The 13,871-nt window shown below is 36.4% G+C and overlaps 1 protein-coding gene across 5 annotated transcripts in view; it reads left to right on the forward strand.

The window, feature by feature from the left end:
- Positions 1-589: 589 nt before the first annotated feature.
- The window catches only part of rilpl1 (Rab interacting lysosomal protein-like 1), a 29,213-nt gene continuing 15,931 nt past the window's right edge, over positions 590-13,871 (forward strand). For 4 of the 5 annotated variants that reach the window (XM_067574819.1, XM_067574822.1, XM_067574820.1 and 1 more), the window contains exons 1-4: positions 590-1,131; positions 7,656-7,803; positions 9,703-9,821; positions 11,771-12,016. In XM_067574819.1, coding sequence (XP_067430920.1) covers positions 844-1,131; positions 7,656-7,803; positions 9,703-9,821; positions 11,771-12,016 — 801 coding nt within the window. In that variant the 5' untranslated portion in view covers positions 590-843. The remainder of the gene's footprint in view (positions 1,132-7,655; positions 7,804-9,702; positions 9,822-11,770; positions 12,017-13,871) is intronic. The other variant, XM_067574823.1, reaches the window with a different exon arrangement.

Here is a 13,871-nt window from a genome sequence, read left to right on the forward strand (position 1 = left end):
TAATATATTAATATATAATTAGTCAATTGATAATACATCATATATTAGATGAAGTTAATATTATTTATTTTTATGATCTTAAACATTTGATTTATCTATATAATTCTTTAAAATATATATTTTTGTACATATTAATTAATTTATTGATTAATTAGTTATTATTAAATTTGAATCAGAATCAGATTTATTCAGTATGTTCAACAGAAAGTACCATAAACATGAAAGACAGGGGATGTAATTAAATTAATTATATTATATTATTTAATTATTGCAATATTATATAATAGCTACAACTGTTATTACTACTACTTGTGTATATAGAGAGAAATAGAGCAGTATATATACTGCTGTTATACTACACCATGTTTCTTCATAAACAGTCTGTACTTTACATTTCTTGTAATAATTCTTATTTTAACTCTTATTCTAATAATTATTGCACGTCATCCTCAGGTGATCACCACCTGTATGTCATCACACACACTGTCTGAACATGTGACAGATAAAACCTTTGAATTATGGGATCATTTTAATTGACTGCAGCACATTGATGAGAGCAGGTTTATTGTGACGCGTAGCTGGAAGTGTGTGTGTGTTTGTGTTGTGGAGGATTGACAGCTGACAGAGGGGGACACACACAGCTGATATTTACCCCCAAATAAATCACACTAAAGCCTGGACTCAGCCGGCAGGAATGGATCTGAGATAGTTAGACAGTGTTAAGTTGATTTAAGGAGTATCTGTTTACAGGATCTAAAGGTCGAGAGCCAGACCAGAGTAACTTTTGTTCTTCCAGGGGGAAGGAAGTTTGCTGTGGCGGAGGAAGCCAGGGCGGCTGCAGACATGGAGGACTCCGGGTCGGCCCTGGAGAAAAATGTGGCTGACCTCACGGTGATGGACGTGTATGACATCGCCGCGGTGGTGGGCCAGGAGTTTGAGCGGATCATAGACCAGTACGGCTGCGAGGCTCTGTCCAGGCTCATGCCCAAAGTGGTGCGAGTGTTGGAGATCCTGGAGGTGATGGTGAGCCGCAGCTGCATCAGCCCGGAGACCGAGGAGCTGCGGCTGGAGCTGGACAAGCTGCGGCTGGAGAGGATAGACCGGCTGGAGAAGGAGAAGAAGCACAGAAAGGTACCAAGGAAGTGTCTGTTGTACACATTACAGTTTAAATGTGGTGTTGTTGTTGTTAGCATTGGTGGGAAGTAACTAAGCACGTTTACTCAAGTATAATTATGAGGTACTTGTACTTTACTTGAGTATTTCCATGTGATGCTACTTTATACTTCCACTCCACTACATTTCAGAGGGAAATATTGTACTTTCTACTCTACTACATTTATTTGACAGCTTTAGTTACTTTACAGATAAAGATTTGACACAATGGATAATATAACAAGCTTTTAAAATACAACACATTGTTAAAGATGAAACCAGTGGTTTCCAACCATTTTTGGCTTTTGACGTCTTACAAAAAGCAGTGTGTAGTCGGGGTCACATTTCACATGTCTATGAGTTGTTAACAGCTCCACCAAATAGTGATTTTTCCCTCTAAACTTCTCACATGCTTTCATTTCAATAAATGTTCAAATGATCCAATATTTCAGCAAAAATCAAAGATTAGAGAAAAACTGAAAACAGATTTGTGTATCAGAACTTTGTTTTTTCTTCTTTCCTCTCCCATTAATCATCTCACGACCCCTCAGATTTATCTGCTGACCCTTTGGAGAGGCCCGACCCCTAGGTTGGGAACCACTGGACTAAACTAGCTAACTGTATATAAAGTAGTGTAAACTAGCTCCACCTCCAGCAGCTACAACAGTAACATGCTGCTCTAACACTGATGCTTCACTATTAATAATCTAATGATGTCATATATAATAATTATACTATAATTACATTTTGCTGATAATACTTATGTACTTTTACTTAAATAAAGGATCTGAATACTTCTTCCAACGCTGGTTATCAGTATTAGAAAAACAAAAACAAAGTTTAACATGAACTCTCAAACTTTGACTTCCTGTTTGTTTAGCTGCACATGATGACAGTCGATGGGAAAAAATTGCACCAACCTCTGCTGGAAAATCTTCCTCCTTTGTCACACAGCGGTTATATTTATCAAATGTGTAGTATTTTTCCAATTCGTCATCAAATTATGACAAGGATTCAAGATTACGCAACCTAAACTGCATGAAACCTCTTCCAAAAACAAACTAATAAGCCTGCAAATGGATGTAGTTTACTAGAAAATTACAGATTAACAATAATGGAGTACTTTTACTCGAGTACTGTATATAAAGTAGTGTAAACTAGCTCCACCTCCAGCAGCTACAACAGTAACATGCTGCTCTAACACTGATGCTTCAATATTAATAATCTAATGATGTCATATATAATAATATATCAGTCAGAGGGACCAAACCACTACTTTTACTGCAATACTTTAATTAAATCAAGCTCATAATACTTATGTACTTTTACTGTAGTAGGATTTTTCATGCGGGACTTTTACTTGTAATGTAGTATTTATACATTATGGTATTGCTACTTTTTTACCTAAGTCAAATATTTGAGTATTTCTTCCACCACTACAGTGTAAATTCATGCCATAAGAGATAAAATGTAACAAGAGGCTGCTAGAATCACAAAGCACTATTAAAATGCTATAAAAAAATATTGTAGTGGTTTTATACAGTAGGAGATAAAACCACCATAACCTCTAATGGTCTCTCAGTGGTTTTAAGAAGTACTCACATCCTGTTCTTGAGTGAAAATACCAGTAAAACAATGTAAAAAATACAAGTAAAACTCACTTCATTCAGAATCCTACGTAAAGCAGCATGTTACTGTTGTAGCTGCTGGAGGTGGAGCTAGTTTCAACTACTTTATATACAGTTAGCTAGTTTAGTCCAGTGGTTCCCAACCTAGGGGTCAGGGCCCCTCCAAAGGGTCACCAGATAAATCTTAGGGGTCGTGAGATGATTACAAGTTCTGATACATAAATCTGTTTTCAGTTTTTGGGCTTTTCCTTCAAAATGTGCTTTTTTTGGTGAAATATTGGGGAGTTTTACATATTTATGCTTCAAATAGTTGTTTAAATGAAACCATCTGAGAAGTTTAAAGCGGAAATGTCCAAGATGACGACCTCAAATGTCTTGTTTTCTCCCGACAAACAGTTAACAACCCAAAGATATTCAGTTTATCAGTCATACAAGACTAAAGAAACCAGAAAATATTAATTTGGATTATATTATATTCATTTGAGAGGCTGAAAGCAGAGAGTTGTGGATTTTTTTCTTTAAAAAATGGCTCAGTTATCAAAAATATTGCAGTTGTTGTAGCTCTACTGCTAACAAAAACAATGTGTTATATTTTATAAACTCATCATATGTTTTTATGTTCTTAATCTTCTTAAATCTTAATCTAAAAAGTAACCAGTAACTACAGCTGTCAGATAAATGTAGTGGAGTAAAAAGTACAATATTTCTGTCTTAAATGTAGTGTAGTGGAAGTATAACGTGGCATAAAATGGAAATACTCAATAAATACTAAATAAAGGTTAGTAGTAAAGTACGGTACTTTAAATATACTGAGTTTAACGTCACTATTAAGTGTCACAGAGTGACAGAGTGAGTCAGTTCAGGAACATCGTTGTGGTTTAGAGCGAGCGCTATAAAAAAGTCATCCTGTCAGTCTCTCGTGACAGTTCAGCCGCGGTAAACACTCACCGGTTGACTGATTAACTGTGTCTCATGACTGGGATAAAGTGGATGTTTGTGGAGATGACGGTTGTTTCTGCTGCTGTCTGAGAGAGGAGCTTCATAAACCTGCTGGACATGATTTCCACATCTGCAGCAAAAAAAATACATGTTGTTAAAAAATCCAGCAGAGAATTGTGCAGAGCGAGTGGGAGGAAGGACGAAGGGTCAGCTGGCAGCATTAGATGTTTATTTTCATAAGGTTTCTTTTCTTCTATGCTGCTGCAACTAACAGTTATTTACATTATCGATTAATCTGCTGAATATTTGCTCTATTAATCAGTTATTCGTCCATGAAATGTTAAAAAATAGTGAAAAAACAAAGTCCCATATAATGTCTTCAATTTGCTTGTTTTGTGTGACTATCAGTTCAAAACTTTCAGATGTTCAGTTTACCGTCAGATATGACAAACAAAAACAAACAAATCGTCACAAAAGTTTGGTATTTTTGCTTTAATAATGACTGAAACAGTTCATTTATTATCTAATCTTACTCATCAATTAATTCTCGCAGCTGTAATGTTCTTATTGATTCAAGATTAAAAAGTTTTATTTACATTTTGAATATAATACGTGCAGTGAGATTCAGGGAGACGTAAAACACTCTTAAGGCTGCACTGAAAAGCCAAGTGTGCAGTAAATTATAATAATTAGACTGAGAGTAAAGAATATGAATTAGAAAAAGACAAGTATAAATATATGTAATATAATTATTAAAGTGTTAATGTGTAGATGGGCACAAAGAGCTGCAACGATTAATCGGTTAGTCGATTAGCTGATCAACAGAAAATTAGTTCAATTCAGTTCAGTTCAGTGACTTTATTATCACAGATGGAAACTTGACTTGTAGTCAGAGGCACAAGATAAAAAACAACACAAGTACAAAAAACAAAAAGTACAAAAACAAAAAGTACATAAATGTTTCCTGTACATACAGAATATAAAACACAATAATACAACAAAACAATCTCTACAATATTAAATTACATGTGCAGGTTAAGCAGATTTACTGCAGAGAGAACAAAGGAATTTTTACTCTTATTACATTTAAACTGGAGAACTTTAAGTCTACGGCCTGAGGGAAGAGTTTCACACTCAAAGTGACGACGCTGGTCTGTGCGGTCTAATATAGACCTGGACCAGAGAACCTGCTGGTCAAAGATAGACGTCGGGGGGGTCTGAGGGACACCTATCACCTTACCAGCCACCTTCACAATATACTGGTGGCTCAGGTGGTTTTTGTCCCTGATGTTCAGGTTACCAGACCGAGAAATCAAAGATTCAATAAATGACATAAAACAAAGACATTTTCCTAAAAAAGCATTAAAAGCATTTAACTTCCTGAGGAGGTACAAACATCGCTGTCCCGTCTTACAGACTGCATCCAAGATATTTATAATATAATTAATTTGCAACTATTTTGATAATTTAATAATCATTTAAGTCATTTTCTAAGCAATAATGCTAAATACTCGGTGGTTGCAGCTTCTCAAATGTGAGAATTTGAAGTTTTTCTGTTTCATGTGTGACAGTAATCTGAATATCTGTGAATTTTGGACTGTTGGTCGGACAAAACAGGATGTTTGAAGATGTTTCCCCGAGTTTTAAGAAATTATAATGAGCATTTTGTCTTTTTTCTTTTTTTGAAAACGATTAATCACATAATGAAAATAATTGTTAGTTGGGCACTGTATGTAGGTGAGCTGGGTGATTTATCAGCATATAAAAATAATAAAACTGCAAATAATGATTGTTTTCATTTTCAATCAATTGTAATTTCACTTTTTTATTATATATTATATTATATATAATAACAGTTACAAGTAGTGTAGTTAAAGCTGAACGATTATTTGATTAATCGTTTAGTTATTTGACAGAAAATTAATTCCCAATCTATTTTGAGAATAGATTCATTGTAATCAGTTAATTAAATTAATGAATTATGACTCATAAAAGTAATTTATCACGCAAAAAGGCCAAACATGTTTTATTTAGTTGTAAATTGTATATTTGTGAACAAAAAAAACAAAATGAAGACGTCACCTCGGGCTCTTAGAAATTGCAACATGCATTTTTAACAATTTTCTGACATTTAGTAGAATATTGACTTATCGATTAATTAAAAAACAATCAACAGATAATGTATTGGGGAGGGCACACAGTGACTGTGACTGTGTACTAAAGTAAATTAAAAGGAAATATCCCACTAACCAATGTCCTATTTTATATTAAGTTATAAAATAATGAATCATTTATCAAAGAACAACACTGACAGTCGATCACATTGGTTAATTGTACACATGAGAAAGTCTAGCATGTCTATTTGTGTTTGCAGGGGGAATAGATACAGACATTCGTTAGACAAATTGATTTCTGTCAGTCTTCAGGACACAGAAGCTAAATAAAAGTGACCATATCGCAGTATAATAATCCAGAGAGCCTGTATTAACTCAAGTTTTGCAACAGACTCAAGAGGTTGTGCAGTTTTATCTCCTTTCCTTTTCCGACTGGCTCATGTAAACACAGCATGTAATCAGATCTCTGCACGGTGCTCTACATGGTGCTCTCTGCAGACATCGTTCTGTAGCAGGCGTGTAAAACGTTGATGTGCAAGACAGATTTAGATTTTAGAGCACAATCGAGCTTTTCTCCACACAGACGGGAGACAAATTGAATGAAAAACGTGAATAAATGAGTGGAGAAGCATAACGAACGCAGACGCTTCTGTACAGGTCACTGAACAGTTTGAGGTCAGTTTGCAGTCATCCAGATCTCAACTTAACTGAGTAATTATCAGAGATTTTTATCTCGTTTTTTTATCCCTTCAGTAGAGTTCAGAGACTTTGAAGAATCTATGACAAGAAAGCATTGAAGCTGTTCCGGAGGCTTAATGTCGGATTTTCCCGTAATTTGTCGCACATTTAATGCTCTACTGTGTTTATCCCAAAGAAAATGGTGCCACATGGTCGTCTTTGCTTTATATACTGACGGGAATAAATACTAATGAGTGACATAAGTCTACCGTTCATGTCACAAAACTACAGTTTCAAGACCAAACTGAAGAAAATTTAAGTCCAAACTGAGTGTTTATGTTAACCTTGGAAATACAGAATAGTTTAACACAACAATCCCAACTCAAGATCCACTTACTATATTAGCTTTTTCTAGAGCTTTCAGTTGTATCACTTCATCAGCAATAATTCAATTTAATTCATGCAGCTTTATTAATCCCTGCAATGGCAATTGTATGCAGCATTGTTAATCACAAAGCTAAAAGCTTAAAAATTATATGTGTAATCCTTGTAATAAATACATTAAAGGGGACATCATGATTTTTGGGATTTTCTGTTATTTATATACTGTTATAATGTTGGATGTTAAACATGTTCAAAGTTCCAAAACTTGAGGTGAATGTATGTAAAAGGGCTTCAACCTGCTCTGAACGCTTTGTTTGCGAAGTTACGTCTACTTCCTCCTCGTGATGATGTCAGATTGTTTGCATATGCCTACAAATTGCCGTCCGTTCTGTAGTTTTTGTTGAGGTTGTTTGCTGAGGTTGTTCACGTTATCTTGCTAATATGGTTTGTTTACGTTGCCTCTGGAGCCGGAGGAAGCTTCCAGAAGCTGACCAATCAGAATGGAGCGGGCTTATCAGGAGGCGGGCCTTAAAGAGACAGTAGCTAAAACAGCCTGTTTCAGACAGAGGCTGAACTGAAGGGGCTACATAAAGGGCCAGTATAAGATAAATGAGGAGATTTTTTTTGACTGTAAATCTTGCAAAGATATTCCAGTAGAACCCCAGAATATAAATATAGACCTGGAAAAGTGTGTGATACGTCCCCTTTAATAAATAAATATAAATATCCAAAAAATATGTGTTTTATTCAATCCGTACAGGAGCTGGAGCTGGTGGAGGATGTATGGAGAGGGGAAGCTCAGGACCTGCTCACCCAGATCGCTCAGCTGCAGGAGGAGAACAAATCTCTCCTCACCAACATGTCCATCAAAGACCCCATGAGTGAGGAGGACCTGCAGAGGCACGAAGGTGAGGACGCACACACACACACACACACAGAAAGCAGGAGTCATCAACTTTAGGTGCTGGAAATCAGAAAATGTGATAATTTCTTTGGGGGAATTTAGGAAATATCTGTGATTTTTACAAATTAGTTGTGTCAGAACAATTTGTTTTACATTAGAGCAGCAGTGGAGACCTTAAAATTGGTGCTTTTTGAGGTTTTAATATTTCATAATAACAACCGAATGTTGTCATTAACGTTAAAGGAATTGCACAATGTTTTGGGAAATTTGTATCTTCATCTACCTGCTGACAGCAAGATGACATAATCGATACCACTCTCATGTCTGTACAATAAATATAAAGCTACAACCAGCAGCCAGTTAGCTTAGCTTAGCATAAAGACTGGAAACAGGGGGAAACAGCTAGTCTGGCTCTGTCCAAACTAAGGGGTTATGTGCTGCACTATTTCTTGTGACCTCCTGGAGTCTTGTTGTCACTATGAGCTACGTCTTTATGCTAAGATAAGCTAAGCTAACCATCTCCTGGCTGTAGCTTCATATTTAGCATCTTCTCATCTAACTCGCTGGAAAAAAGTAAATAAGCACATTTCTCACCAACTATTCCTTTAAACCTGCAATAACTGATTTTTTTGGCCACTTGGGGGCAGCAGAAACAAGTAGTGAACACAACACTGACATATCATCAGCTTTAAAGTTGATATGTTGAACTTGTTAGCAAACAGTTGCTTATTTCCACATCCAGCAGTTACATCTTATTTCTGTCCACCATGGTGAATGTAAGTCTACAGCTAACAGGTAGTGTACAGTGGCTTTTTAGAGCTTTTTCTCTGAAAACAGCTGCCTACTGCGGCCCAAAACGACGCTATGAGAGCGCTGAGAGTGAACCAAAACAGTAAAGTTGCAGCCGGACAGATAAACAATGAGCTGAAACTCACTATAAAGCTCCGTAAAGCCGAGAGGAGCTGCAGATTCTCTGATAATTCTCTGTAGGTTCATCACTACGAGCCAAACACATTACACCACAGCTGCAATGATTAGCTGATTAATTGATTATGGGTTGGTAACCATTGTGATAATTTGATTAATCATCTTAATATTTTTTTAAGCAAAAAATGCCAAACAATTGCTGATTCCTGCATCTCAAATGTGAGAATTTGATGGTTTTCTTCATCATAGATGATACTAAACTGGGTATCTCTGAGGTTTGGACTGTTGGTCAAATAAAACATTTGAAGACATCATCTCAGGCTGTGGGAAATTGTAATTGTAATCAAGAAAATATTCAGAAAATTAGTCAATAATGAATATAATTGTTACTTTCAGCGTACTTTACATAATTTGATACATTGTTATTATGAAAAAATATCAATTATAGCCACTTAAATTGATAAATCAAGATTGAAAGACTATAAATTGCTACCTGCTGTTTGTGTTTTGGTTTTGCAGAAAACTTTCACTAGTTATGCACACAAACACACACAAACAAATACACAAAAAGACACACACACACACACACACACACACAAAGGGAGCCTTCTCTGCATCTGACGGCGAGCCAGTCTTGTCTCTGCACCAGAGGCTCTTTCGTGGTTTCACACAGAGGCCACAGTCATCCTGAAACACTGTAGACAGACCAGCCTCAGTGTACAAGCACACCTGCTACACACACACACACACACACACACACACACACACACACACACACAAACATGCATGCATACATACTTGCACACAAATCAGGGTTCCCTCTGTATAACTATGTCCAATGACTTTTCTTTGCAGATTATTATAAAGAAGTGTAAACATGTTCCTGATGAAAACCTCCTCATCCTGTTTGTCACACACACACAGAGCTTGTTTTTGTCTTCACACCGTCTCGCCGTCTTCTCTCTGTGGTTACCAGGTATGACGGAGAGGGAGAGACAGGTGATGAAGAAGCTTAAAGAAGTGGTGGACAAGCAGAGAGATGAGATTCGAGCCAAGGACCGAGAGCTCACACTGAAAAACGAGGACATAGAAGCAGTAAGACGACATACTCAACAGGAGCGGGCTGTGCTGTTTTTATACTTAAAGCTGAATAAGATATAAAACTGTGCACACTGTCTGGATTTTGATATTTTTAGCCAGGATTGTCACAGTGGTAAACTAATAATCTCATGTGAGTGTATCTCCAAACAAAACAACTGAGGTCTGGATGAATTTAAGTCAATTACAGGACAGAGCAGAGCAGCAACGTGCTCTGTATTTAATGTTGAGGGGAAAAAACAACAATATCTGACAAACAGCTCAGTGAACTGTGAAGACACCATCAACACTTGGAAGAAGGTATCTGCTGCAGACAAACAACCTTAACCTGGTGCATTTACATATCCTGGTAATCAGACTGAATTTCCATTTCATTTCACGTCATTCACTCAGTCTGACACTGTGTTGTTGTTGGCAGATTTCTGCTTGGGAGGGGGGTATTTTGCTTAATTTTTCCCCAATCAATCAAGCGATGTATCTGTCCTGTATTCTCAGTCGAAACATAAGCGTAATGCAGCAATTTATAGCAGGTAACATAACCTTTTCCAGTAATATTTTAAAAAATATGCTGACATGAGAGTTGTAATTTACTTTAAGTCCCCAATTTGCATTTATAAGCAGTATACAAACATTTAATAAATGGTTTAGCAGATAGAAGTGTTTATTAATGTATTTGTCAACATTTATAATTCCTCCTGTGGGCACTCATATGACAATATATAACACAATATAGTAAAACACAGTTGTAATACTGTAATAACACTAAAAATATGCATGTATATATGTGACAAATACATTATAGGTGTTATAAACCATTTATTAGATGTTTATATAGTGCTTATAAATGCTAAACAGGAGGACTTAAAGTGTTACCCAATGTCACCCACACTTGTTGCTATTTTTCATGGATCTAGCTGGGTAGCTATCTATGTAAAAAGAAGATGCCATCTTTCTGAATCCCGTCTGTTCTGATTGGTCGGTTGTTTTCCAGCCCATCAATGGGCACAACTCCAGACCTGTTTGAATTGCTAAACAAATGTAGGCGGCGATTCAAAGGTCGGGAACCAGGCTGACTTTTCTTTGACGGGTCACAGTTGGTCCCTTTACACCTTACATTAAAATGTGTCGTCTTGTATCCAGATTGTATCTTAATATGATTTAACATAATTACATTTACACCTGGTATTAATATGTGTCTCCAGTGTCCACATTGAGAACCGATTGAGATCTGATTGCTCTGTCCAGTTCAAACAACCAAATGTCACATCTTTCTCTCCTTACCCGGGTCAAAAATAACAACAAAAAAAAGAGATGCTAGAAATCTGTGAAGCTGCACTATTGGATTGACTTTTGCTTGCTTTTAGAAGCAACTTGACTCCATCCACGAGTATCTTAAATATCAATAGCTTTCTTGCTGCTTTCTTGCTAGTAGCTTAGCTCGCTAACTGGCTAACGGCTGCTACCTCGCTGGTTTGGAACAGTCATGCTATTACGTATTTCCCCCCATGTAGTTGTTGTATGTGGATTGCATTTGTTTGGCTGATCGGATCCCAGTCCGTCCTCAATGTGTTTTGGGTGCATTTACACCTGTACTTTCATGTGGTCAAGCACTATCCGATCACCCAGAATGCATTTTAATGATGAAGATGTAAAGAGAGCCAATGTCTGCTGTGAAAAGGCCTGTTTCTTTAAGTCAGAAAGACCTTTTGAGACTGAGAATATTTCCCACAAGTAACTTCATCTGACTACAATAGTAATATGGGGCACAACCCTTCTATTTAATAAAGGCGTGTGTACATGTGAAATGACCTAATGCAGCTTTAAAGGCTTATTTTGCCTGATTAGACTGTTGGACACATGGATTTTTACTATTTAACCCCTTTTTCTCTGCTTATCTCCTCCTCTGCTGTCTTATCCTGCCTGTTTCTGTCTGTGTGTCTCTGCAGCTCCAGCAGCAACAATCTCGCCTCATGAAGATCAACCACGACCTGCGACATAAAATCTCCGTGGTGGAGGCTCAGGGGAAAGCACTGATCGAACAGAAGGTGGAACTGGAGGCCGGCGCTCAGGCGCGAGGACAGGAAGTCAGTGCCCTTCGGCAGGAAGTTTCACGCTTAAGGGAACGTCTGCAGGGAGACGTGCCTGCCCAGAACAATGAGGAACCCCCGCCTCAGCCCCCCTCACCTGCAGAGGTAACACAACACGATTAAGAGCCTCATGTGAGGATCAGAATTTATTATTGAAATTAGTTTAACAATCTTAATTTGTGCAAGAATCCCCTAAAAATATCAGTTTTAATTAATTCTATCGTGTTAATTTACAGATAAACTGTAGTGTTTTTAATCTTCTGCAGACTTTATTTTAAGTACATTTACTCATGTGCTGTACTTAAGTACAATTTTAGATACTTGTACTGTGCGTGAGTATTTCTACGTTATGCTACTTCCTACTTTTCCTCATGTCATTTTAGAAGAAAATATTCTACTTTTTACTCCACTGCTTTTATTTGACAGCTGTAGTTAGTAGTAACTCTACAGATTAAGATTTTACATAAAATAATAAATAATGATATTAAAATAATACAACACATTGTTAAAGATGAAACCAGTGGTTTCCAACCTTTTTGGCTTTTGACGTCTTACAAAAAGCAGTGTGTAGTCGGGGTCACATTTCACATGTCTATGAGTTGTTAACAGCTCCACCAAATAGTGATTTTTCTCTCTAAACTTCTCACATGCTTTCATTTCAATAAATGTTAAAATGAACCAATATTTCACCAAAAATCAAAGATTATAGAAAAACTGAAAACAGATTTGTGTATCAGAACTTTGTTTTTTCTTCTTTCCTCTCCCATTAATCATCTCACGACCCCTCAGATTTATCTGCTGACCCTTTGGAGGGGCTCGACCCTTAGGTTGGGAACCACTGGACAATGACCTGACTGTATGTGTCTATGTCCAAAATAGCAGAATGAGCTCACAGTGAAGGACTTCCTGTTAGCTCAGTGGTTTTATTTAAGTACAATGTATTGTGGTCCAGGACGTTTGTCATCCTCTTTCTCTCTCAATCTTTCTTTATTATATTGTATTTAGCCAAAACAAAATCTTTAAACTTTAAGTTAGAAGTCTTAAATCATATTTTAAAAAGCAGCTGCACATCAGTCATATTAATTAGTTGTGTGTTTCAGCTTTAAAAGAGGTTTTATGTCCATCTCATTACAGTATTTTACAGTTGCTTTGGCTCAATTTTTAAGTTTCAATCAGCAAAGCTCTTAACACAAAATGCTGTAATCCTTATTTGCATCTTGAAAATAAAATGATCCGTCAAATATCAAAACTCTCAATCTAACAAAATTCTAATGAAAATGGAGTCTGTAATGATAATTTCCGCAAGATTATACAAATAGTAATGAGAAAAAAACATGTAATTTATGCAGACGTCAGTATTTCAAATGATGTAGAAAGAATGGCTTTTTCATTTTATTTACCAAATATTATATATTAGTGTAAGTATGAGTAATGAAGTTTATAGTCAGACTTCATACAACAGTAAATCATTCATGCAAGAAGAAATAACGATTGTTTTTGTACTTGACTTACTTACTTTTTCTCTATCGACCACAAAATGTGTTTTTATTCAAGACACCAATCCTTTAATATTTACATCACTTATTAGTTTAATCATCCAAAATATAGTAAACTACTGGAACATTTTAATGCTTGAAAACATTTAACACTAAAGCACAATTTTTTTCTTTTTCCATTTTTAACTATTTCCATACGAATATATATATATATATATATATTTATAGGCGCCTGAGCAATGGAGCAAGTGGAGCAAATGCATCCCCATTATTCAATTAGGGAAGCAAACTTATGGTTTTGCTACCCCAGGTCTTGTCTTTATCATACAGTCCCTGCAATCAGCAACTATTCTCAGCAACTGACAAAAACAAGTAATAGATAGAGAGAGATGGATAATAGACAGACAGACAGAGCGGAGCTCAGCCAAATGTTCAGCAGTGGAAAGAAACTTGTTTAGACTTCT

This window comes from Thunnus thynnus, chromosome 19, assembly GCF_963924715.1.
Source record: "Thunnus thynnus chromosome 19, fThuThy2.1, whole genome shotgun sequence".
Classification (NCBI taxonomy): domain Eukaryota; kingdom Metazoa; phylum Chordata; class Actinopteri; order Scombriformes; family Scombridae; genus Thunnus; species Thunnus thynnus.